Genomic DNA, 25,599 nt, shown 5'->3' on the forward strand with positions numbered 1-25,599 from the left:
ATATATACTTTTTTATGTTTTATTTATACCTTGTTTTATCACAAATTACAATACAATTAAATATTATTTATTGCCCTACAAATGTAAAATAATTAAACTGAAGTCAAAAAAAAATTATAAAAATATAGATCAACTTTTTTTCATACATATGTATATCTCAATAACGCTTACAATATTATGAATTGGGTGATTTAAAATTTAGACTGGTTTGGATTGGTTTAAAATTTTAAAATATAAACAAAAATTGTTAATTAAACGCGTAGAGCAATAGAAGTATTACACACACAGCTATAACTGCACCTAAAATAAGTGAATCTCTCTTCTTCTTTATATTGATCCTTTGTATCAGACTGAAATGAAAGAATATAAATGGTATACTGTACTTTTTAAAATTTGAATATTTGTGAAAACCTACCTCGAAATCAGAGGAAATCTATTGGATATGTCATTAAATCGTGTCTGCAATCGTTTGAATGCTTGTCTCTGCGAAAGTAAGTGTTCCCGAGTTTCAATAGCGATGTTTATTTGGTCATTGACCATATTACTTGAACTATAGTGAAAATAAAGAGTACATTTCTTATCTTAATTTATTTTTATAAAGTAACCACTAACCTGTTCAAATGAGTACTTTCTTTCAAATACAGATCGCGTCTACTTAATCCAGAAATAGTTGGACTGTTTGTGGCCAACCCGGAACCGCGTAATAATTCTTCACGCTCTATGCGAGTTGTGTGATTTGCGCAAATTTTATTGAACTCTTGCTTATATCCATGCAGGATTTCACGATGACGTTGGAGTGTATGAATAGCAGCAGCACCTGTTGCAGGAAGCTCTGACATATTTTCATTCAACGACGAAAGCTGTAACATGGATTGCCATAAGATGTTATACACAATACTTCAATATTCACATTTTACCTTGTCTAGCATTTGTGAAATTTCTTCCGAGAGGGAATCGAAGACATGTTCGCCTAATAGTGGTGATGTGTCGGTTGATGAACTGCTATGCAGGGATGTGCTAGTGCCTGCACCAATTTTGCTAAATGCAACTAACTTTAGGTCTATTTCGTTCTCCAAATGCCTTGCTTGCTTGCGAAGCGCTGCAAAAATTGAAATATATATATAGAGTTAGCCTTTGCTTTTTGTTAAGCGTAATCACTAACCATCATAATTAGAAACACCCATTTTTATACAAATATTTTCCAAAAGCTGCAATTGTATGCACTATCAAACACGTAAAATTAAACGAACTAATTAACAAAGAGAATAAACATTGACATTTTCCTATTTGTTTCTTCTTCTTAAAACTGAAACGTTCACGATGAAATAAAGTTGACCGGTGAATGTTACCGAATAAATACAGAATTCTGCCGATACTACAACAACAACAACCGAAATCTTTTATTAGAAAATATTGCCCCCAAGGTGTTCCTTTTACTTTTTCAAGAAACGCATATTTAGACCGGAAGACACAATGAATTTGCAATGTGGAAATAGGGAAGTATAAAATCAAATAACCAACGAGAAGGTGCAAATCCTTGTATGATGGCTAACAGAGGTGAAAACCACCGAGTAGAGAATTTACCATTTTTAACATATTCGCTACTATTAAGCAGAGATATGTAAAAATGACAGTTTACATGCAATGCACCTGTTTTGTTGTCGTTGTCCTTATTGTATGTTTTCTGCAGAAGTTTATTATAAAAATTCAACCTTCTTTAAAGAAATAAAATACAAGGCTTAAATATTAGAGACATCAATATTAACAACTACCGCTTTCAATGCAAGCAATAGCACAAACATAGTTCTTAATATGAAACATATAAAAAGATATTTTTTTAGCATCCCCAAAAATTTTAAAATTACAAACAAGTGTTGAATCATATCAACTTTACAAATTAACTTCAAAAACATAAAAATTACAGTATTTCTGGATACAAGAAATTAAATTCTCAATGTGCATAGAATTCATTGTATGAAGTTGATTTTTATTGATATAAAATATGAAAATAAAAGTAACTACTTAGTTTAACTTAAATAAGTATAACTATAAGTAAAACTGAAGATGACTTTAAATACATATATGTACATACATATTTGTATGTATTCACGTCATGTTTTTTAAAAAGCAAACCGTTTATTTATGTATGTATATTTTCCTATCCTTAAAAGAATACACATAACTTATGCTTAGAAATCCAAAAGAGAGAATTTTGATTTACTTTATATTAAGTAACGTTCTTCTTGTACTTAAACCCGTACTGAAGGCTACTACACACATGAAAATTTCTTGCGTACCAATATACTATGTAACCCATCCTTATTGCTACCCTTCTATTATTGTCTATTATTCACACCATCCCCATTATTCATCGAATTTTCCATATTTTTAACAATGACATAGTTTGTTATGTGATTTATGGCTTCATCCTGTAGGCGATCGGGCCAGCGTCTCATATACGACTTAATGAAATCGCCGAAAGTATCCACTTTGTCCGGAGTAGCCTTGTGATTGTCGACAATATTTTTGACAATATCTACGAATTTATCATAATCCTCGGAAGGTTTTTTCATTTTGTTATTGTAATTTGGCAGAACTCCGTTGGTGTTTGTGTTGTTATTAGGTGCTGTGTTAAGTTGCGCTGAAGCGGCGGCAACAGCTGCAGCTGCTGCGGTGGTAGCCATAAAGTTGACATCGTTGTTTTGATTGGGTGGAGGTTGAGTGTGATCCATAAAATGTCTGTGCATTCCATATTCAGATCTTTATTAAAGTAAAAAAATTTATTAAGTTAGTTGCAAATGGGCATTGGAAGCAAATATGTATGTTCAAATATACTTATAAAATCCTTCGGAATTATTACTATTGAACTCTTGTTGAGACATTTGATTCTTCCAAACGGGAGACTCTGAAGCCGAAGGTAAAGTGCTCGGGTTAGATGCCGGTGTCATAATGCGTTTGTCACTGTAAATTTAGAAATATTTGTTTAGTCAAGTTATTTTCGTTTCTTAGAATCATAAACTTATACCCTGCTTGTCCGGCCAGACTTTTGAAAACATCATCCACTTGCGAATAGAATTTCCACGTGCTTATAATACCAGTGGTTTCAAAGGTTTTCTGCTCTTGCCTGCGAATAAAAAGTAAAAGATGATGAAAGCACCAAGTATTTGCTTTATTTTTCACTTACCGGTAACGTTGAGTCAAATTGTTTACTTTAAAATGTACTTCTAGTGCTGATACAGGTACACCCAAAGCGGTTAACTGTTTTGCCATAGCCACATACAAATGGCCATTGCGTTTTATCGTGCGCAACTCATAGGCGCAAACTTTCCACAATTTAATTAATTCTAAAACTCCATTATCCTCCCATTGTCGGCGCTTTTTGTTGAATTTTTCATACTAAAAAGTGAAGAATGACGTTTGAATAGATTTTCGGAATCAATTTTAAGGTATCAATTTATACTTACAGGCATTTCACATGGGTCTCGAAAAGAGCAAATGGTATTCTTAAAGAACCTCCGCTAAGCGGCTTATTTATTCAAATTTTAATATCACAAATATCTGAAAAATAAAAATAATAAAATAATCAAGTCATGTTATAATTAGTATATATCATTTCAAAAATAAAGTATAAAAAACAAAATTTTAAATTTGGTTGCAACGAAACTATAATACCCTTCACAAATGCATAATATTTCTTAAAAGAACCTGATTTTGATCGGTCAGTTTGTATAGCAGATATAGTATGCTGAAGTGGTCAACACTTGTTTTGATAACAAAGTTGCATTCCAATTGCGCGCACAAGTCAACTTTAGAGCGTGTAGCCATGCAACAAGATGTCGCTGAGCAAAACAAAACAGAAAATTGCTTAATTATGAATTTCTAAAAAGTCGATAATGACGACATTTCAAATATCAATTTGTTCACCAACAACTAATGAAGTATTAAAACTTAATAATAGGTACACATACAAAGTAGCAAAAAACAACAAACCTGAAATGTGTGCATTGGAATCAAAATTTCACAACATTTTGTAAACTCAACTTTAAGTTTTTACTATTTTCCTACCGGTTTCATACACATCACAATTTTTCTAATCGCTAAATTAAGTCGCTGATAAATACACTGGCGTTATAATGGACAGAAAATACAAACATAATCTTCAATTTCTCTCGCGCTCGCTGCTTTGCAACGTAATTATCGTTTTCTCACTCTCTGCGCTAGCGCAAACTGCGAAACATTAGGAAAAAGCGAAACAACAAGACCATCATTAACATTTTTAGTTACAATACTCATCAAATAACGAAATACACAATTGGAATTTCTTTACTGATAATTGTAGATACGGAATGATCATTAAAAATAAACCAAAATAAGTCCCAGATGGCTCTCCCACTAAATACTGTGCACAGTTGGCTTCTTAGCTTGCAGCACTTGCACTTACAATGTACTATACTCCTTTAACACCTTCATCACAGCGAAAACACTTCGCTGATTCGATTTGGTAAACAATATGCATGGAAATTGGCAGCAAGTTTAGTTGCATTACATTTTATAGAATACAAAAAATTGTGAAAACAACAAAAGACAAAAAGTTGTTGGCTGACATCATAGAGCTGTGTGTAACTCATACTAAAGCGGATATTCAAGTATACTAAAACGACATGTGAAGAAGATGCGGATGCGCTCTCTGTGTTACACAGTTTAGACGTGAGATGCCACCGACGACACTTTCGTCCGTTACTGCACTTGTCCGCCAATGCTGTTGCAGTTGCTGTTGCCGTTTAACCAGAAACAAGATGGGTGCTATTGCAATTTCTGCTTCCCTCTATGTTTTTTATTATTTTTTCTCGATTTTACTTAATCGCACAGCCACCTTTACGTACACAGATCTAACCTACACATACTTATGCACATGTGTGTTTTGTAACATTAATCTCAGTGTTACCACAAATTTTAGTTGATCAACGCAAACGAAATGCCAATTCAACGAACCTAATGACCATTTCTGTACATCGTCCATTTGACTTTGTCATTTCATATTTCGTGGAACTTAGTATAAGTTTGGCCCTTAATTTCATGTCTTTCACTACACATTTTTCTCCACTCACATTTCTTCTATCCAAATGAGCTCTTAGCTTTTATATAAATTGCCGCTGCGTGTTCACACACACGCCGCTAATGATGTTGCAGCTATTTACTTTGTTGTTTTTCGTTTTTTCTCGTAAACTCTTATACTTCTTATTGGTTATTAGTTAGTGAAAAAACTTAATCAATATGTTATCGTTCGTTGGCGTTTATGGCGGAAAGCAAATGATGTAATTAATCTAATGACAATTCCCATTCGCTGCCTTTCAACACTGTACGACTTTGACTCTCCGTGCACACAAACATAACACAACCGAAGCACAGAGACGTTCAATCGGAACTAAACATCGGCCCTGTCGTCGTCGTCGCCACTGCATACGTTGCCGCAGTGCTTTTCTCTGTTACGGCGACGCCAACGTTTAACCTCTCTTCTTTCACTTACATCAAGTGACATCATTATTAAGTTTATGTGGGGCCATCATTTGTGCGTTAAAGCAACAATTCCATCATTGAAATAAACTCTCATAATGTATAATGTTGTATCTCCCGGTTGCGATGATGAGAAATGTAGCACTCTCTCAGAAAGCTGATGTTCAAACACGAGTTGACTGATGATTTATAATTTGACTGAAACTACTGACTATTATTATATAATTATTATAAGTTAACTGTTACTATATATAATATTTATTTTCATTATACATAAATATTTAATTGATAGGAATGCAATGTGTGTGAATACTTTAAGTTAAGGAAAAGTATGCAATCCTTCTTTATTTATTATTTTGTTTTGATTTCATATATGCATTCTATGACACATTTTTATTTAAACAGCATATTGAATGCAGCATACTAGAGGCAAAATCTAATAAATTTTTCCGTTTTGAATTGAAAAAATGCTTCAAAATGAAATCTTATTGCGCTACGCCACTGTAGAATAAAGCAATGACCGAATTCAACTGTCGACTGCGCCGTCAGCAGAGGCTCATCATCATTAATGTTGATTGTATTTTTCGAGATTAGAATAAAAGGAAATTACACTCAATTTCATTGGAGCAATTGCTGGGTTGGAAATCAATGTTTGAATCTAAACATAAAAACACACGTACTTGTATAAGTAGATGTATGTATGTATAAGTAATTATTTTTTTTGTTTTTACAAATGAGTGATATCGAAAGACAATCAGGCTCAACTTCTATATGAAACTGGTGCCTTATACAATTGCAGCATATTGTATAGGATTTAATAGTTTTCTTCACCTAAAATAGATTATTTGTATCAAAGTGCTCATCAAATAGAATGTATGTATTCCTGGCGGAGGAGGATATTGCATTGGGTCAGACCATGCTTATAACCGAACAAACGATAAGTGCTATAACTCAGTAATGAAAATGCTAAATAAAAGTTGGGATTAGTCAATACAAGTGAGAAGTGGCATTTGGGTTATGTCTCGTTCTTTAGTATGTTAATCGAATAAACTGTTAAAGTTGTGTTAAAATAAATCGGTAATAATAAACCATAATAGAGAGAGACACTTTTGCAGCCAAAAAAAGAGAGAGTCCGAAATGTGTAAGTACTAAGAGCTGGACAAGCTGGCCGACAGGGGTTATGCTCGAAAATTTTACGAAAAGATGCGGTGACTAACAGAAAGTTTCAAGCCCGGGAGGAGAACACTTCTCCAACCTGCTGCATAGCACTGAAAGCGTACCACCAAGAGATATCGAACCCGATTCCCCAATCGATGACGATGAAGCAGACTTTCCATAACCCGACCATGAAGAAGTTCGAAAGCAATTACCTGCTTGAAGAACAACAATGCGGCGGGGGCTAATGGACTGCCGGCCGAGCTACTCAAATACGGCGGCGAAGAACTAATAAGGAGCATGCATCAGCATCTTTGTAGAATATGGTCGGACGAAAGCATGCCCGATGATTAGAATTTAAGTGTGCTCTGCCCAATCCACAAAAAGGGAGACCCCACAAGCTGCGCCAATTACCGTGGGATAAGCCCTTTCAACATCACATTAAAGCCCACCGTCAACAGAAAGAAAAACCCCTGAAAAAATGATCGAGACACACCACCCCTTCGTCGATTTTGAAGCTGCTTTTAACAGCATGAAAAGGAGCTGCCTTTATGCCGCTTAGTCTGAATTTGGTATCCCCAAAAAATTAATATGGCTGTGGGACTGACAAAGAAGCGAAGCAGATGGGCCCGGTATTGAAAGAGAGCAAGACGAAATATCTCTTGACATCAAACAAAAAGTCGTAACATTCGTGACTTGGCTCCCACGTCACTCTTGACAGTCATAACTATAGTAGTCGTAGACCAGCATTAGTACCAACAACAACGTCAGCCTCGAAATCCAACGCATGGACGATGACAACATCTGTTGAGTCGGCGTTACATGTTTTCGAGAGAAAGGTTCTGCGGAAAATGTATGGGCCTTTGCGCATTGGCAACAGCGAATACCGCAGTCGTTGGAACGATGAGCTGTACGAGATATACATACATACGACGACATTGACATAGTTCAGCGAATTAAGAGACAGTGTCTGCATTGGTTAGGTCATCTCGTCCGAATGGATAAAAGCACTCCAGCTCTGAGAGTATTCAGCACAGTACCCGCTGGGGGAATTGGATGAAGAGGAACACCTCCACTCCATTGGAAAGATCAGGCGGAGAAGGACCTGGCTACACTTGGAATCAACAATTGTCGCCAAACAGTGCAAAGCAGAGCGCTGCTATTAATCAATGACCGACTCCTTTGAGAGCTTGTGTGAAAGCGAAAGGTGGCCATTTCGTATTACATTTTGTATATCACTCGTTTAATATACATATGTACGTGTATGCATTATTAAATAAAATTAACTATATTAAAAAATCTATTATAATTTAATTTTTATAACGCGCTGATCTTGTAACAGAACTTATGGCAGAACTTGGTAATATCAAAATCCCAAAATATATTAGCAAAACAAAGGTAAAATATATATAATGTTAAAATAATTATTTATTTGGAATTTACTATAACATAGAGTACTGTTTTCATATGTAATGCAATTTATCTTACTTCATATTATTTTGCTGCTGCTCCATGTCGTTAAGTCGCACTGCCAAGAACACAGTATTTTTACAGGAGATTTACGGGAGGATTGGGAGAACGCAGTCAATTTTACGCGCAACACCAGAAAACAAATTTCAGAGTAAACATATAATGAAAATGTATATGCATGTAGGTGTCCATTGCAAGGTAATGCAGTAATAACAAAAAACAACAATAATACATACACACACCTTAAAGATAAATATACATATGTAATTTGCCGGTCATCATCATTATGTTTAGCTGTGGCTCTCTGTTCTACAGTAACTAATGACGTCGACAGCGACGACGACTGTGACGACAGCAGTAACGACAACGACACGATGGAAGCTCCAAAGGGCATGTATGCCAAACTGTACGTGTGTGTGTGTGTGTGGAAGCGAAAAAGCTGATAGGTAAAGGCAAATGTTTAAACGAAATTGTCATTAGCGCAACGAATATGTAGCAAATAACAAAAATCAAATAATGACTCCAGCTTAATGGCGTCTAAGGTGGTAATTATCATTAAAACGAGCAACAGCACGACTGTGTTACGATAACATATGTATGATGTACTTGTGTGAATACTTATATATGTAGTTGTTGGTGGAGTTGTTGGCACGCCGTTTGCGCGCCAATACTACATTCGTATACGGACAGAGGCAGGGGCTGATGAGGCTTGAACCCCAATAGCAATGAAAATTCTTAATGGGTTCGAAATATAATAAATTATTTACATATCTGTAAATAATATATATACATATATGTATGTATGTATGTGAATGTGCATGAATGTTTGCAGAAAATTTTTAAAAATAAAGTTGCCTTACAATATGGATTTAAAAGGTCGACATTTGTCATTAGTAATATAACGCCTGATTCAACTGGATGTAATTTTTTCAAAAGCCTTTTTTTGACAGATATTGGCAGATTTTATGTAGCTCTGCCTTTCCAAACGTCCTCGTTTCGCAATATGGGCGATCGTACATTATCGAACCAAATTTTGTTCATCGATGAGGCTCATTTCTGGTTCAATGGATATATAAACATGTAAAACTGCCGCATTTTCCCGCTTAGATTCAGTCCTTGGATCAAAACATCATGCGTGGCATTCGCCAGTTACCAGTCGAAATCCTAGAACATCGAAAATTGGACTCAACGACGCGGCCAACATTTGAAAGAGATAATCTTAAAAAAAAAAAAAAATACCAAAGAATGTTTTTTCGAATCATAATAAACATTTTCCATTAAATTTTATGTTTCTGCGTTTTTTCTTTAAAAATTACGATCTCCCTTTAATACGAAGTCGAACACAACAAATTGATAGCAACACTGCAGGCTGAAAAGCCAGTTAGGCCTGAAATATTGTGTCAAACAAAAAATTACTATCATTCCTTGGTGGAATACTGCCAAAGTTTCAATTTTCCAATCGTTCTGACCTTATATGTATGTTCGAAAGTGACTATACCTCGATCAAATCTAAAAATCTAAAAAATATAATGGGTTGTCAAAAAAGTCTTGCGGTATTTTTATTGAATTTTTTTTTTATTGAAATTGAAATGAATTTTTGATGACTCATGCCCAGCTCTTGATCGATTCTACGGCTGCTACTACATATGCCGGTCTCTTTTGACCAATTCAGCGATTTTATCGCAATTTTCGACGACAGGCCTTCCGAAGCGTGGCGCATCTTCGACCACCTTTACACCAGAACGAAAACGTTGAAACCATCGTTGTGCGGTGGAAATGGAAACTGTATCGGGTCCATAAACTGCACAAATTTTATTTGCGGCTTGAGATGCATTTTTGCCTTTATCGTAGTAGTACTATAAAATATGCCGTATTTTCTCTTTATTTTGCTCCATGTTTGCGACGCTATAACTCACGAACGACTTAAAAGAAACGACAATCAATCAAACACGTGTTAGCGCGTAAAATGAGCTTTCCAAAAAGGTATAGCATGACCCGATGCGACGATAAAACTAGAACTACGCGCTTTCAGCGCCAACTAGCGAAAATACCGCAAGACTTTTTTGACAACCTAATATAACGGTCACTTGACCGGTTTGCTGGACTTCTTCGTAACCGCACCAGCACAAATAATGGAACAAGTTCAAAAGGCCACAAAGGTAGTAACGAAATAAATCATCGCAAAAATTCATGAAATTTTGTTAGAGGACGTAAAATGAATTTCAGGGAGTTACTTTACATCATTGGCATCACAAGAACAAAGTAAGTCATACTATTCACGATTTTTTTAAGTGAAAGCAACGTTCTGTCTTATTCAGGTGAACTGTATGAACTGTTTTCCAATATACCATAGATTTTCTCAAAAGAGGAGGCCAAAACGGAAAAAATCCTGTCTGATGCAGGAAAGTACCCAAAGATCTTTTAAAAAATTTAATTATACCCTAAACAGGGTATATTAAGTTTGCCACGAAGTTTGTAACACCCAGAAGGAAGCGTCGGAGACCCCATAAAGTATATATTTAAATGATCAGTATGTTGAGCTGAGTCGATTTAGCCATGTCCGTCTATCTGTCTCTCCATTTGTCTGTCCGTCCGTCTGTATATATACGAACTAGTTCTCCAGTTTTTAAGATATTATATTTTTGCAAACGTCATTTTCTCTTCAAGAAGCTGCTCATTTGTCGGAACTGCCGATATCGGACTACTATAACATATAGCTGCCATACAAACTGAACGATCGGAATCAAGTTCTTGTATGAACAACTTTCACATTTGACAATGTATCTTCACGAAAGTTGGCACAGGTTATTTTCTAAGATAGTAATGTGATATATGAAAAAATTGTTCACATCGGATTACTATAGCGTAGCTGCTATACAAACTGAACGATCGGAATCTAGTGCTGGTATGGAAAACTTTTGCGTTCGACAAGATATATTCACGAAATTTGGTATAGATTCTTTCTAAGGCAACAATGTAACTCCGAAGAAATTGTTCACATCGGATTACTATAGCATATAGCTTCCATACAAACTGAACGATCGGAATCAAATACTTGCATTGGAGACTTTTTCAGTTAACGAGATATATTCAAAATTTGGATGAAAACCACTGGCCGGTTACGTCTTTAGATTTACTTAAACACATAGTTACTAAAAGAAATGCACCTGTGAAGGGTATATTAGCTTCGGTGTTGCCGAAGTTAACGTTTTTTCCTGTTTTTAATTGTTTTTGAAGCCCATTTTCAAGATTTATTGTCGAATTTTCCGATGATTGTGCTCTATCTAGGCTAAGATCCTGTCGAGTACTGTAATGTTTGATTTTATGTTTTCAGTTAAAAATTCCGGTCAGAACCTTTTCGCATTGCTTAGGGGAACCACCAAAAGTCAATTAATTATAGCAGCTTAGAAATTTTAGTAGTAAGCAGTTATTAAACAATCCCCCTCCCTCCTTTGCCGAATAACTGGCTTCACCCAGTGGTGTTGCACGCCGATTAATACTTACAATACTTAGCATAACTGTCTTTATGTATGCTTGGTTATTTAATTGTCGTTTAAATTTGTTTTGTATGCTTAGATCGCTATTTATTTACTAACAAAATTCAATTACAACATAGATAGATCTTGGTGTTCTATTAAAATGTGTTAAGTTAAGGGAAAACATATGTACGTATTTGCTAATTCTTTTCGTAATGGTTTTAAATACTCTAACAATAATTATAACTAAATTAAGTACGACTGGGTATTTGGTTGAGCTCCTTCAACTTTATATGGCATTCAACTGGAATGGCGAACCTGGTATATGCTCGTCACCCCACTTGGCCACTAGCAAATAATCGCCCGGGTCACGCACTTCATATGTAATTTTGTAAACATTATTTCCGGTATGCTTAATGACGACCTCATCGCATTGTCCTTTTGGTCCGAATATGCCAACAAACAGCATGTTGTTGCCCGCGGCCGAACCATCAACGGTGAACTCGTTCTTCTCTTCAAGTGAAATGTGTGTTAGACCAAGTCCACGATATGTCACACAACTGGCGTCTGATTTGAATACGGGCACTAAGTGTGATGGAGTTTGATGTTAAAAGATAGGATTTGCAAATATACATATACAGGCTTTGTCCGGAAGGTGATAGGACTGAGTTGATTTAAAAAAAAATTATTTGAACCAATCGTTACAACTCTTTAAAAACTTTCAAAACAGGCTCTTTCTACATCGATGCAGCGCTGCCAGCGCGATTTCCAAGCATTGAAGGCGTCACGGAGGGTATTCTCCGGAGTAGTTTTGAGAGCAGAGTTGCATGCTGCTTGGATCCCCTCTGTCGTCTCAAAATGTTTGCCTTCCTATCCACTGTGTCACTCAGAAGATTGACTCTTTGTCTCGGGATCATACTCAAAGATCCAAGACTCGTCACCTGTGTTTGTCGAAGTCGCAGGTCTCCCAGCGCGGTCTTCATCAGCGACCTCTTTCCGGCCCTCAAAAAAGGCATGGTGCGAAACACACCCTTTCTTGCTAAAGCAACATCTATGTAAGCCTGCTAGATCATATCAAACGTCTCTATCGCAGATTTACCGAGATTAACACCCAAAACCTCTGCTCTAATGAACGCTGCATTTTCGGCTTGCACCACTCACAAAAACACGTCGCGCGAAAATGTTTGTCCTGACCCTCCAGGTGCTCGGAGACAACTGACCAGCCGATCGTTCGTTAGCTAGGAACGCCCTCTACCGAGTCCAGTCGGTGCGCGCACGCTCTGAAGTACAGTCGCGGCGGAAGAAAATCTCGGAGACAACTGACCAGCCGCTCGTTCGTTAGCTAGGAACGCCCTCTACCGAATCCAGTCGGTGCGCGCACGCTCCGAAGTACAGTCGCGGCGGAAGAAAATCAGTCCTATTACTTTCCGAACAAACCCTGTAATCAAAAGAATTTTGTTTGTAAACTTACATTCCATTTTGCGCACATTGCTCTCGGGTTCACCGCAAATGGAGACTATAATGAATGGCGATTTGGGTAATGGCACGGAATTACATTTGATGTGTACTTTATAGAGCCCTGCCTCTTTCAGTTGAAAGCTCGCTCTTAAACGTTCCGGATCAATAAGTTGTAGAGGTGTGATAGCGGTTATGCCAGAGGGGCTTTCAGCCTGCAATATATTGTAAAAATATTCAGCTTGAATAACAGTAAATAAATGCTAATACAATAAGATATATTTTTGGAAGAAATATATAACCTTTGAACCAAGACATACTACATATATATGCTATAGGCTAGTATGTTTGATTGTTGTAACAGCATCAATAAATCCAAATAAATGGGGGCTTATGCGTTATAAAGGGTGATCCATTTCGAGGCTCTCTACTTTTTGAAAGAAGAAACACAGAAACTTCAAATTTAATGGGGAATATTTATTTTCATTCGAAAGAACATTGTTGGGTCCATCCGTTGAATCCAATTTTCGATAACTCGTTCGAGCATTTCGACTGGTAACTTGCGAATGATATGGGTGATATTTTGTTCTTACATATTCCCACAGGAAAAGTTTGACGATCTTAGTGACAAATCCACCGGCTCAAAACGTGAAATTATCTGTTCACCGAAGTGCTCTCTAAATTCTGATTGATGCCGTAGTGGCACCAAGTGCTCTCTAAATAAATACGTTTTGACATTATTGTTTTTTCTGGAAGAATCACTCATGAAGAGTGAAAACGTCCGATCGATGTCGCTTGGGAAGGTCGAGCGGCTTCAGTTTTTGCACAAGCCGTATTTTGTACGTTTTCAATTTAAGATCTCGACGTAAAATTCGCCAAGTCGTTCCATACGTAAGTCTTTCCACAGTGAAATGCCAAACAATAGTGAACAAAAATAAAATAACAGCTTGACACGAGTTACGCGTGATCTGATATAAAATGCTATTGAAAAAAGTAATTGGATCACCCATTAAATATAAATGAAAATAAAGAAATCAATGTGTTAAGCCATACTCGTCTCACATTTTCTTAATATCTATATTTATTTTAATCTTTTCATACAGATCGATTTTGGAAACAGGATCATATTAATCTAGATCATCAAACTACAGATAACTGTATCCATAAAACATTGAAAGCTACTAGACCCTCAAAGTTAGGAATCAATATAGCACAGACTTAGGGATACATTCGTAAATTTATATTTTTGGCAAGAAATATGAACGAAATTAGTGGGTTGATCTCAATATTTTTCTTCTCACAGGTTTCTTAGACGTTTGTGCAAACTTAAAAGCTTAAAATCTATTATCTCAAGAAGTGTTTCAAAAAATTTCACCACTGGCAGGAAGGAAAAAAGTGTGAACTTTAGATAAAAGGGTTTCAAATTGTAAGTTATGATTGCTTAGTGGTAATTTAACGGTCATACGTGTATGTTCAAACTTAGTAATGACTTACCTTGACTTCGAAATTTCCCTTCACACCATTGCGTTTGATTATGAAATCCACTTCCGAATTTATACGCATTGCGCCATTCGGGAAGTGAAGTAGTTGAACTTTGCTGGGGTCTGTTAATTCGGGTGCAACTAACACCAGCGGATTTTCTGTGGGGTATGCATCTAAAATATAATAAAGATCCATATATATAAGATAGAATGCTTATCCAAAATATTAATAAATGTGTAAATGCCTATAAGGTAAGTTCGTAAGCAAATTATTGGCTTACTAAATATATCGCTAATTAAAAAAAAAACCAAAATTGATAATGTTAGTAGATACATGAGTAACGATGTCTGCAAATTTTGTTGGAATGTGGAAATAGTCCGGGAGACTACTACTGTATGAGTGTTTTGTAATTTTTGGTTCCAACAATATCTGGAAAATCTTTTAGAAAGTGATAATTAAATTTGTATTGTCCATCGTTTAAAGTATGGATTCAGGGTTAAAGAGAACTTACAATTTTTTATTCATATGTATGTATATTATATAAACCCCCACTGATAGAACAGAACTAAAATCGAATTAAACTTTTAGCATACTCTTCGAACAAGTGTTAGTTTAGTTTTAACATCGATATTACATTTCTTATGGACTCCCAACTTTGGATGCATTGTTTATCTAAGTACAATTTTGACACCCCCAACGGTTTCAGTGCCTATTTAATCGTGGCAATTATTTTACAGAGTATTATAGTCTTGTTCACCTAACGGTTGTACGTATCAGCTAATCGAGATAGAAATAGGGTTATACAGGGTTTGTCCGGAGAGTAATAGGACAGATTTTATTCCGCCGCGACTGTATTTCGGAGCGTACGCGCACCAACTAGATTCGGTAGAGGGCATTCCTAGCTAACGAACGAGCGGCTGTTCAGTTGTCTTCGAGCAACTGGAGAGTTCAGGACAAACATTTTCGCGTGACGTGTTTCTGTGAGTGGTGCAAGCCGAAAATGCAGCGTTAGAGCAGAGGTTTCGGTGTTAAACTCGGTAAATCTGCGATAGAGACGTTTGATATTATCAGGCAGGCTTACCCAGATGTTGGTTTAGCAAGAAGTGGTGTGTTTCGGCGGCAGCAGGCCTTTTTGGAGGGCCGGGAATAGGTTGCTGATGAAGACCTGGGAGACCTGCGACTTCAACAAACACCAACGACTTGATGACTTGTGTGCGCAAAGTTTTGAACTCAGACCGTCGACTAAGTATTCGTTTAATTGCCCAGATTTTAAATTTATCAACATTGTGACGGAGCACTTGAACATGCGCAAGGTTTGCGCGAAGATGGTCCCAAAAGTGCTCACTGACGACCAGAAATTGCGGCGAGTGGAGTGCGCCAAGAAAATTTGAACATGTGTGAAAGTGACCTCCAAGTTTTGAATAACGTAATCACAGGTGACGAGTCATGGATCTTTGAGTATGATCCGGAGAAAAGGCCGAGGAAAGGCATGCATTTTGAGACGACAGAGGGGATCCAAGCAGCATGCTCCTCGGCTCTCAAGGCTATTCCGGAAAATGCCTTCCGTGAAATCGCGCTGGCAGATGACGAGACGAGTTGAAATCCGGGTGTCTGTCTGTCCGTCCGTGCAAGCTGTAACTTGAGTAAAAAATTAAACTTGATGTGCGGGTTCCTTAGTACAGTACGGACTCGTAGATGGGCGTAATCAGACCATGTCCACGCCCGCAAAACGTCATTAACTATAAAGTACCATAACTGAGCACTAAATTAAGATACAAAACTGTAATTTTGCACAAGGGATCCTAGTAGCAAGGGGCAATTGTGGGCAAACAAATTTGAAAAAGTGGGCGTGTCCCCGCCCTCTAATAAGTGTAATGCACTCCTAAACCACTAAAGCTACAAGAACAATTTTTTCTTAGCTTAAATACTATAAAAACTCCTACCGACCGACCGCTCACTCATCATATAACAGTACGGTTAAAAACTACTAAAGGCGCGATAAAATAATAAATAAATACGCCATAGACGTTAAAATTTAACTCCAGTATGGTATGAGAAGGCGTAATGGGAGCCGTGTTAAAAATTGTACGATGGGCGTGGCACCGCACTCTTTTTAGTGAAGTCACATATCTTTGGAACCGACTGACCGATTTCGACTATATTAAGTAAGTGGCATTTTTAAATTCCATTTGATTCTTTCATTATCCAGTGCACTTCCCTTAACACCCATATGCCTAATACATATGTATATAGATTTGCGGTCTTCTGAGTGACTTTATACCGAATATATCCGCCAATATGTGAGCTATCTCATTGAAAATGAGAGAGCGTGTTTTACTCATAACAGTATATCTTTTTGCCTAAAATAGATAAAATTGGGCGGAAACTTGACCTATCCACCATATAACTAATATCGGGATTTTCACTCGTCTGACTCCATATGATTGATGATTGTATGTGAGGTACCTTAATGAAACCCAGGGAACATTTTTTTAGTATGTGGCATGATAATAGTTAATAGATTAAATTTGATTTATACTAAATTTGATTTATGCTACATATAATAACTAAATATATAAAATTGCTTGGATTCTGATCCTCTGGTTGACATTTTACACCTTAAGGTATTTCCCTGTTTTGATTCTTTCAATAGCTTAAATCGCCAATTATTACTTCAGATTAAGTGTACTAAGTTCCCTAGGTTACTTTGTCTTATATCCACTATTTGATGTTAATTACTAAAAAGCTAATAAAAAAGTGACTTTGACATTTAGTTTAAAAAGTTTACAAATACTTCCTTTCCAACAAAATGCTATGTATATATGTACATATAAATTAGTTATAAAAAACATATGTATGTACATCAATATATCGCCATAGATTCCAATTCATCTATTCAATTTATTAAAACCATTTAACTGTATAATGTTTTAACTATTTCCTTTTTATTCCACGTTTGTTAGCGAGTAATTTACTATGTATATCCATTTTGATATTTAGTTAACGAAATATACAAATACACATAATTACGTTAGTACGGATGTGAAAACAAATTAATTATTCTCATTTGATTGAAAACAACAAATTGCCAATATCCACAACCGAGCGTATGCAGGGCAAATTCAATTCCTAAATGCAGAAATAGTCTAAAAGGAGTATACATATATATGTATACTTAAAAAGAAAATAACATAATATATAACTTAATACATTGATTTGCTTGCAGAAGCGTAATTTTTTGAACCAAACGAACGAAAACTTAGAAACTTGCCATATATACACACATTTGCTTATACATACATATATACATATTTATAGTATGTATATATCTATGTACTCACCCGCGTCTGGGGTTCTTTGGTATTTTCCAAAAATACAATCATTTTCACTGTCGGCATTTGTGGTGTTGCAGTAGCGTGTCACTTCAGCGCTGCTGCTTGTATTCAACCGAATCTCCTGCGAGACACGAAACATATTACTACACAAGTGAGCCGTCTCAGAAACTCGTGACTCTTGTGATGCCAATAGTTTTTGTATTAATCTATATATTTGTATAGTGTTGTTTGCTGTTCACTACACAGTTTTAAGATATAGCACAATAATTCATCTTATTTTGGAAAAAACAAAACATATTTTTATGCCAAATTATGTTTGTATGTATGTACATATGTATATATAAGTATATTATATGTTTGTTTAGTTTTACATCACTTTTACTTTTCACCAATCAAAAACGACCAATATTTACGAATAGTGTGTGGTTTCCGTCTGAGTGACCCGCTCGCACTGATTCAATATTTTGAAAATTAATTTAAAAGAACGCTGCTTATGAAAAATTTTCAAATTTAGAAAGATGCTACGGAAGACAAGAGAGAACGCGCGTTTGTATGCATAAGTTGGGCTATTGAGTGTGTGCATGTTTTTGAATATCCAGATGAGCAGTTGATAGGGTGCGCCTACACAGTTAAGTAACTGAACTGAGAGTTCTTAATTTGTCTGTAATTAAAAGTCATTTAGTATCCATGATCTGAGAAATTAAAGTTTTTATAAACATCTGTATACACACATGCATACATATGAACATACATATGTAGGTATATAAATCGCAATTTGTTTTAAATAAATCTTTTGTCTTGGTTGCATGCAGTTGACGTTGTTTTGCATAAATTAACTGAATTAGTCATCATCGCATGCGAGTCGTTATGTGTTGTGTGCGAGTGCTGGCATTTCGCCAAAAAATTTCAATTAACATAAATCTTTCAATTTGACAAAGTTCTATTTGTTCGAATATGTATCAACACATGATAACAACCACAACTACAAATGTACTTAAGAATAACGCAATCGGCTTCACCTCGCCAATTTTTTGATAGGTGCACGTTTTTAAATTTCAAAATAAATATTAAGTAGGTGCATTTTCATAGACTGACAGTCGCTACCGCAGCTTTATTTGTCAAATGACGTCTAAAGGTGCAAGCGAACATAACGAGTCTATTTAAAGCAACATATTTATACCAGCTGTGCTGTCGGTATTAAAACTGTGTGCACTGTTCACGGTCAATGACGCGAAGAGTACAATGAAGAAATACGAAGATTAAAAATATGAAGAAATTTTAATTAACCCGGGTGTTTTAATTATATTTAAAGCAAGACAGGTAAACAACATACATATGTCATAAACATATTGCAATAATGTAAGTCGCTGACAGAGGACAATTTGACAAAATACTTTCGATACTGGGTTTTGGTAATATTTTTATTGATATTAATTTTCATAATATATATTTATATAGCAATACAAGCAAAACACTAATTCCAATATTTGTTGCAATTAGTGAGATCCTTACGTATTTCTAAGAAAATGTCGAATCAGTGTAGTCATTTACATCTTAAAATGTTTACAATATATGGAATACATTTGCTTTTAGTGATTACAAATATTTGAAGTGAATTAAAAAAACAAATTGATTTGGAAATACAATATTCATTACGTCCTTCGCAGAAATGTACAATGTACAAAGTTTTGCGTTAATAAACAAGTATGTACTTTATTAATTCATTTATTATATATTTTTTATATTTAAAAAAAATATTAAAAATTTGCATAAATTATGCTTTTAACATGAACCGCTTTTTTAGAAGCTTTTTAGCTCATCTACCGACAGTACGAAATTAATAACTATATTTTTGTGTTCTACCATACTTTTTTCCATTTTTATTTTCGCCCACTTAGTTGCATATTATGCTTCTTTCCACTTGCAAATCAAACTGTTCACTAAAATTTTTTTCAACATAGTATAGTTGTATCACATAATTTGAAGAGTTAGAAGCTGTTGGTGGCAAAATAAAATGCAACTTCGTGTTGGCAAATGTTTTTCACAAATTTGTCGAATGGCATTAGCGGTATTCTCATTTTAAACTTAACCAACTTAATAACATTTCTATTCGCTTTAAGATGCACAAACAACTAATTGGCTTAATCCTATCCGATGGCAGATGTGACGAGCTCGGCAACATCTGGATCGGTGGTACGCACAGTTAGCTGCATTGTAACGCCATCCGATAGCGCAAGTTTCGATCGCACCAATATTTCTGCGCCACCTCTAAATGTGCCTGTGAATGGAAACAATTTCAAACATATTAGTTATGTGCACACGTAAATATAATTAACTTAAAAATGTAACAAAAATTTGTTACGCTTACCTGAACAAATTAAGGTATGTGTATGCGTTCCCTCAGCCACTTTCTCAGATAAGTTGGCCGCGCCCAATCCGAGGAATTTCAAAATAGTATTTACAGCGTCCTGCAATGTACTCACGGCGGACAGCGAATACGTATCCTCAGCTTCAACCCACTCTGTTAAAAAAATGTAATGTAAGTACAAAATACATTTGAACTTATTAAACTTTTGAATTAACCTTCGGTATCTGCGGCATCCCAAACTGCTTGGAAATTGCTCTTTTTCGTCTTCTGAATTTGATCAGCAACTGTGATTTCTAAGTCCTCTAGCATATACTCCTCTTCGTAGCCATTGTCTGAATCTGGTTCGCCCGTATTCGGATCGCAGTCCTTCACCACAAAACGCAATGTGGCGCCAAATGTTGCTGGAAAATTGATTTTAAGTCATAATAAAAGTACGAAATTGCATTACTTGTGATTTCATACCTGCCGAGCTGGCAATGTCGGGTGGGAATTCGACAATAACAAACGTCGTTTGCAACTCATTGTAAGGCAATTTGGGACATGGAATAACGGCGCGTGTGGTAAATCCTTCTGGTATGGTTAACTCTACCCGCACATTTTCTAATATTTGATCGGGCAAAGTGTTGAGACAATCAAACTAAAATTTATTAAAACTTAATGATATATATTTTCTAAATAACAAAAAAGCTAAAAAACGTACCTGAAATACGATGTGATTGGCGAATATGTGTTTAATGCATTGTACGGTGTATTCTGTTTCACTCTCAGTAAGTTGAATTGGGGTTGTTGTACGATGAATTGGTCCTAGAACTTGTATACCCGGTAATTGTGACAGACGTGCAGCACTTTCTTCCTCACGTGTGATTTTGGGAGCACGCGGTGCTAAAAATGAGTAACATATCCGTTGAAATAACGGGATTGGAGCAATATTGAAATACTTACTATTAGAAATGAGCATAGCCTCGTTGGCAACTTCCTCCTTGACAATAGCAGTTTTGGGTACAATTGATATATCGAAACTAGTGGACAAATCGCCATTCAAATGCTCTGTCAATGCCTTTTCCAACAACGTCAGTGAGCATGTCTCACGTTCAATAATGTAGTGCTTGTAGAGTTCCGGTTTGTTGGATTGCAAAATGTGCAAATAATAAGTAGCACGATCGCGTACTTCATCATCGGGATCCATTTGACAGCGACTTAGCAATACCAAAATATTATTTATTAGTGCCGGGCAGGAGGCACCAAATTGCGCCAGTGCTGTAACAGCCGCGGCGCGCACAATGGGACTTTCCAATATAACGCGATTGTATATGAAGCGTATGTATTTGGATGGTGTGTTAGCGAAAGGCCCCTCCTTGCCTAGTAGGTGCAGAATGCGCACTGCTAGCGATACGTGTTCACAATCTTCAATAAATTCACAAAGATGAGAAAGACCGGACTCCTTTGCTTCAGCATTTTCCTCAATAATCGTTATAATGGTGTCCACAATTGAAGTTTTGTATTCTAGACCGCCTTCTTCACGCAGCATGCCGCTAAGGAAATTCATCAAAACAGTATGTTTGCGTGGGTATTTGGAGCAGAGTGCGCAAATCGCTTGGACAACGACCACTTTAAATTCATCTGAAATTTCAGCCACGAAGGAGGAAATTTGTTTCATTAAACGTTCTACGGACGATTCGGCGCCAGTCTTTAACAAAGTGGTAATAGCCAGCGTGGCAACAGAACGATTTGTATCGGTTATAAGACCTTCCAAGTCCAAATTGCAAGTGGTGACTGCAGCTGGGTGTGTCATTGCAACTTTGTTGAGCGTGCGTACAGCCGCAAATCGCAAAGTGGCTTTTTGTGAGCTGCAGAATAGTTGCAAAATTGAAAATGCTGGCGAAAGTACACGTGCATTAGTGTTCTTTAAGTTTACAATGGCATGCGCAGCTTCATAGATGACCATTTCACTCTTGTGCCGTAGACATGATTCAATAAAAGTGAACATTGGCGAATTAGGCATGTCTTCCGTTGAGATATCTTCTTCCTCAATAAGCTTACAAGCGATGCGAATCTGTAAATTTTAGAAATTTAATATAAAACATAGGAAATTTACTTAATTATATCTGACTTACGAGCATGCAAACTGCATATGGGCTCTTCATTGAACTACGTGTCAATTTGTTCACCAATTTGGACACAGCCAAACGATCGGATTTACGAATGTGATAGAGTAAGCCCAATGCATGATATTGCACCATAATGTTGTCGCTATTAAGTGCTTCTTGTGCTTCGTTTGCCCAGCGTTTTACTACATCGCCGGCGGTGCTTGCTAAACGCAAAGAACTTACAAGCGCGGCGCACGATACGGCAGAGTTCTTATCCACGATGCATTGTTTCATATAACGTTCAACAGCTTGCAACATTGTATTGTCTGTTATGCTGCAAAGTGCACGTATAGCGGCTGGACGGTATAAGTCCTCCTTGCCAGTCATATCCTTGGTTAAGGAACTTGTTACAATTATAACATCTTCAGCAATGGAGCTAAGCTCCTTAATTCCCAAATAGACCATACGTCGAAGGACGACATCTTTCGATTGGAATAATTTCGTCATGGCAAAGAAACAATCCGTGGCTTCACGAGCTACTAATTGTTCGCCCTGATTGATCAAGTATAGAATTTTGGTAAGAATTTGGATGCATTTTCGTGGGTTAACTGGTGTGTCATTGAAAGTGCGTGTCTCCTGCAAAACCGATGTTTTCTCCAAATTTTGGTAGATGTTGGTGATGCCTGTTTTGAAAAATTATTAAAATAAAAATTTGTATCTCTTGGTTAAGTGGTGGTGCAATATATATGTATATGAATATATGCAAAAAGAGGTAACAGAATGTGACATGTTTTGTAGTGGCATATCTAATAAAATTGAATCCATATTTAAACATTATTCTTCAAAGTTGGTATTGAAGTAAAATATACATAAAAATGTAAGGTAAACATTTTATTTATTAGCCACGTTTAGTTTTCTTATAGAAAACATAATTATAAAAATCTAGAAGCGGCGATAGAAGATAGGACCAAATTATGCCTTGCTATTCATAGCAAAATACGATTTTGATCTTACCTTCATCTTCATCATCTTTATCACGGCGGAAAGAACCCATTGCTGGAATTACTTTTTTTTTAAAGATGTGGTTTAATTAAATGTTGCAAATGATTGAAGAACTACAGAAATATTTTTGAGATATTTTGTGAAAAATTTACACGTCACATCCACTAACAACTGTCAAGAACAATGAAGATTGGAAGGAAATGTCAAAATCAAATACAGGGTGGTATAGCGAAGTAACTTTAGCCTAAAATACTACTAAAATGTAATGAAATTCAATAAACGACATTAAAAATTAGTTTGGTATATAATAATTTGTTCTTTAGAGAATAGAAGCTAAGGCAATTACAATTTTAAATGAAATATTTGTCTTACGACTTGTATTCTGCATACAAACAGAATGTGTACTTCACATATGCACTTGAAATATATATCAAAACTTTATTTTGTTACTTTATTTTCGAACTCCGAATCCATTTTATATTGTTTTGCAACACTGTCGATTTTGACATTCTTTTGTCACATAATTCGCATTTTCCACAATTAATAATTTTGTGCAGATTTCAGGTCTACTTCCAAAAATATAACATATAATTTTTAAATTGTAAAATACAATAACTATGCGTTCCCGTTCTCGAACGAGGTCTCGCAGCCGTCATCACTCACCTGCGAAACGGAGACACAATTCGCGTGAACGTGATGATAGAAGTGAAGGTGTAAGAAGCCATCGCAGACGGAGGCACACACGTTCAAGAACCAAATCACTGACACATTCACGCTCTCGGTCAAGATCACGAACACGTAGAGGATCCGTGGAAAGTCGTCGGGATAAGTATCGATCGAAAGAAGATCAGCGCTCGAAATCAAGGTATAGAAGGAGTCCTAGTCGCTCTTCTCCAGCAGATGATAAACAAAAGATTGATCGTTGGCCCAATGACAAGTATCATGAAAATAATTATGGTGGGCGTCAGAATAACCCTTTTCGAAGTGGAAACAGTGGAAGTATCCATCAGCAGAAAAAGTCTTCAAACTACTTGGAAGCACGACGAGAGCAACGTGAGTTGATCGGCATAGAAGGTTCTGAAGATGTATGGGGTAAAAGCCCAGCTCATCCAGAAGTATATTCAGACGACGAAGGGGATGATCCTGATGTTAAAATTTTAGATGGTACTTATAAAAAGCCAAAAAAGAAGAAAAGTAAGGCTAAAAAGAAGAAATCGAAAAAATCTAAGAAACGTAAAAGTAGTGGCAAAAAAAAATCGAAAAGCAAACGTAGTAAGAAGAAAAAAGTGTTGAGCTCAAGTGATACATCCAGCTCAAGTTCAGAATCCTCTGCAGCTGAAAGTTCTGATAGTGATAGTTCGGAAAGTGAAAGCTCTTCAGACTCGGATTCTGAAACAGAGGACATGTGGTTGGAAAAAACTGTAGACGGTGTCAAGCCATTAAAAAAGAAAACTAAAACCAAAAAACACAAGAAAAATAAAAAACGTTCCAAAAATGAAGCCAGCAAATCTAGTTCAGACAGGTTCCGATCATCACACGAAGTAGGCGTCGGGGGTGAAGAGTTCGGACCGACGCTAAGGCAAACTAGTGGTCTAAGTCAGAAGGATTTTGGTCGTGCTCTTTTACCCGGTGAAGGTGCCGCGATGGCAGCATATATTGCAGAAGGAAAAAGAATTCCACGTCGAGGTGAAATTGGATTGACATCCGAGGAGATTGCCAACTTTGAATCTGTTGGTTATGTTATGAGCGGTAGCAGGTCAGTATAAAAAACATGATTTTTGTGCTAATTTATAAATACGTCTAACTCTTTTTGCTTTCCTTTAGACATCGTCGAATGGAAGCTGTACGTATTCGTAAAGAAAATCAAATCTATTCTGCGGATGAAAAGCGAGCTTTGGCCATGTTCAGCAAAGAGGAGCGACAGAAACGTGAAAACAAAATTTTGTCACAGTTTAAGGAAATGATTAATTCCAAGTTACATGCAAAAGAAAAGAAGTGAATTGAAGTCAATATGTGTTTATACATAACTAAGTATAAGGAAAACTTGATGTTAGTGATACCATTAAAAACTAAATTGTGAAATTTAATATCTTGCAATTTTATTTTCATAAGTATATATACAAAGTTTTCTAAACATTTCGTGGCGTGTGATAACGTTATAAATATCCGTTACAATTGTAATAGAGAAAGTGTGGCAACAAAAGTCGGAAGTAGTTTTTAAACTTCCTAAAAGTATGCTTTACAGTAATAACTTA

The 25,599-nt window shown here is 36.2% G+C and overlaps 5 protein-coding genes across 11 annotated transcripts; 1 reads left to right on the top strand and 4 right to left on the bottom strand.

The window, feature by feature from the left end:
• Positions 1–5: 5 nt before the first annotated feature.
• On the bottom strand, positions 6–1,388 carry LOC126751300 (Golgi SNAP receptor complex member 1). The gene is made up of 5 exons (XM_050461458.1): positions 1,163–1,388; positions 918–1,099; positions 613–860; positions 416–550; positions 6–350 (listed from the first exon to the last, which is right to left on the bottom strand). Exons 1-5 carry the CDS (start codon positions 1,182–1,184, stop codon positions 248–250), a joined length of 690 nt encoding a protein of 229 aa, XP_050317415.1. The 5' UTR covers positions 1,185–1,388; the 3' UTR covers positions 6–247.
• A 573-nt stretch (positions 1,389–1,961) lies between these two features.
• On the bottom strand, positions 1,962–5,423 carry LOC126751292 (uncharacterized). Of its 6 annotated transcripts, none has more exons than XM_050461438.1 (6): positions 5,109–5,423; positions 3,465–3,558; positions 3,185–3,396; positions 3,026–3,124; positions 2,836–2,961; positions 1,962–2,760 (listed from the first exon to the last, which is right to left on the bottom strand). In XM_050461438.1, exons 2-6 carry the CDS (start codon positions 3,468–3,470, stop codon positions 2,337–2,339), a joined length of 867 nt encoding a protein of 288 aa, XP_050317395.1. In that variant the 5' UTR covers positions 3,471–3,558; positions 5,109–5,423; the 3' UTR covers positions 1,962–2,336. The 6 variants fall into 6 exon arrangements, with proteins under 6 accessions (XP_050317395.1, XP_050317396.1, XP_050317400.1 ...); XM_050461439.1 differs by lacking the exon at positions 5,109–5,423 and adding an exon at positions 4,993–5,088; XM_050461443.1 differs by lacking the exon at positions 5,109–5,423 and adding an exon at positions 4,442–4,567.
• A 6,274-nt stretch (positions 5,424–11,697) lies between these two features.
• Positions 11,698–19,205, bottom strand: LOC126751296 (filamin-A). The gene is made up of 4 exons (XM_050461453.1): positions 17,894–19,205; positions 14,565–14,725; positions 13,087–13,285; positions 11,698–12,200 (listed from the first exon to the last, which is right to left on the bottom strand). Exons 1-4 carry the CDS (start codon positions 18,024–18,026, stop codon positions 11,905–11,907), a joined length of 789 nt encoding a protein of 262 aa, XP_050317410.1. The 5' UTR covers positions 18,027–19,205; the 3' UTR covers positions 11,698–11,904.
• Positions 19,206–19,287: 82 nt separating this feature from the next.
• On the bottom strand, positions 19,288–23,522 carry LOC126751264 (coatomer subunit gamma). Of its 2 annotated transcripts, XM_050461384.1 has the most exons (8): positions 23,357–23,522; positions 22,370–23,025; positions 21,198–22,308; positions 20,956–21,137; positions 20,718–20,892; positions 20,471–20,656; positions 20,256–20,408; positions 19,288–20,165 (listed from the first exon to the last, which is right to left on the bottom strand). In XM_050461384.1, the coding sequence occupies exons 1-8, from the start codon at positions 23,394–23,396 to the stop codon at positions 20,035–20,037; spliced, it is 2,634 nt and encodes an 877-aa protein (XP_050317341.1). In that variant the 5' UTR covers positions 23,397–23,522; the 3' UTR covers positions 19,288–20,034. The 2 variants fall into 2 exon arrangements, with proteins under 2 accessions (XP_050317341.1, XP_050317340.1); XM_050461383.1 differs by having other exon boundaries at positions 20,956–22,308.
• A 342-nt stretch (positions 23,523–23,864) lies between these two features.
• LOC126751274 (NKAP family protein CG6066) lies at positions 23,865–25,431 on the top strand. Its single transcript, XM_050461402.1, has 2 exons — positions 23,865–25,100; positions 25,169–25,431. Exons 1-2 carry the CDS (start codon positions 23,962–23,964, stop codon positions 25,341–25,343), a joined length of 1,314 nt encoding a protein of 437 aa, XP_050317359.1. The 5' UTR covers positions 23,865–23,961; the 3' UTR covers positions 25,344–25,431.
• Positions 25,432–25,599: the final 168 nt, after the last annotated feature.

This window comes from Bactrocera neohumeralis, chromosome 2 (assembly GCF_024586455.1).
Source record: "Bactrocera neohumeralis isolate Rockhampton chromosome 2, APGP_CSIRO_Bneo_wtdbg2-racon-allhic-juicebox.fasta_v2, whole genome shotgun sequence".
NCBI classification, from domain to species: domain Eukaryota; kingdom Metazoa; phylum Arthropoda; class Insecta; order Diptera; family Tephritidae; genus Bactrocera; species Bactrocera neohumeralis.

Bases quoted from the DNA above. Each gene is read 5' to 3' on its own strand.
- LOC126751296 (XM_050461453.1), bottom strand. From the start codon at position 18,026: ATGTTTCGTGTCTCGCAGGAGATTCGGTTGAATACAAGCAGCAGCGCT. The intron at 14,726-17,893 runs GTGAGTACATAG...ATTATATTTTAG, and splicing joins CCAAAGAACCCCAGACGCGG to ATGCATACCCCACAGAAAAT. The intron at 12,201-13,086 runs GTAAGTTTACAA...CATCACACTTAG, and splicing joins CAATGTGCGCAAAATGGAAT to TGCCCGTATTCAAATCAGAC.
- LOC126751292 (XM_050461438.1), bottom strand. The intron at 3,125-3,184 runs GTAAGTGAAAAA...TTTTATTCGCAG, and splicing joins AATTTGACTCAACGTTACCG to GCAAGAGCAGAAAACCTTTG. The intron at 2,962-3,025 runs GTATAAGTTTAT...CTAAATTTACAG, and splicing joins AGTCTGGCCGGACAAGCAGG to TGACAAACGCATTATGACAC.
- LOC126751274 (XM_050461402.1), top strand. From the start codon at position 23,962: ATGCGTTCCCGTTCTCGAACGAGGTCTCGCAGCCGTCATCACTCACCT. The intron at 25,101-25,168 runs GTCAGTATAAAA...GCTTTCCTTTAG, and splicing joins TATGTTATGAGCGGTAGCAG to ACATCGTCGAATGGAAGCTG.
- LOC126751264 (XM_050461383.1), bottom strand. From the start codon at position 23,396: ATGGGTTCTTTCCGCCGTGATAAAGATGATGAAGATGAAG. The intron at 23,026-23,356 runs GTAAGATCAAAA...TTTTCAAAACAG, and splicing joins TAAAGATGATGAAGATGAAG to GCATCACCAACATCTACCAA. The intron at 20,657-20,717 runs GTATGAAATCAC...TCAATTTTCCAG, and splicing joins CGACATTGCCAGCTCGGCAG to CAACATTTGGCGCCACATTG.
- LOC126751300 (XM_050461458.1), bottom strand. From the start codon at position 1,184: ATGGGTGTTTCTAATTATGATG. The intron at 1,100-1,162 runs GTTAGTGATTAC...CAATTTTTGCAG, and splicing joins GGGTGTTTCTAATTATGATG to CGCTTCGCAAGCAAGCAAGG. The intron at 351-415 runs GTAGGTTTTCAC...CTTTCATTTCAG, and splicing joins AGATTTCCTCTGATTTCGAG to TCTGATACAAAGGATCAATA.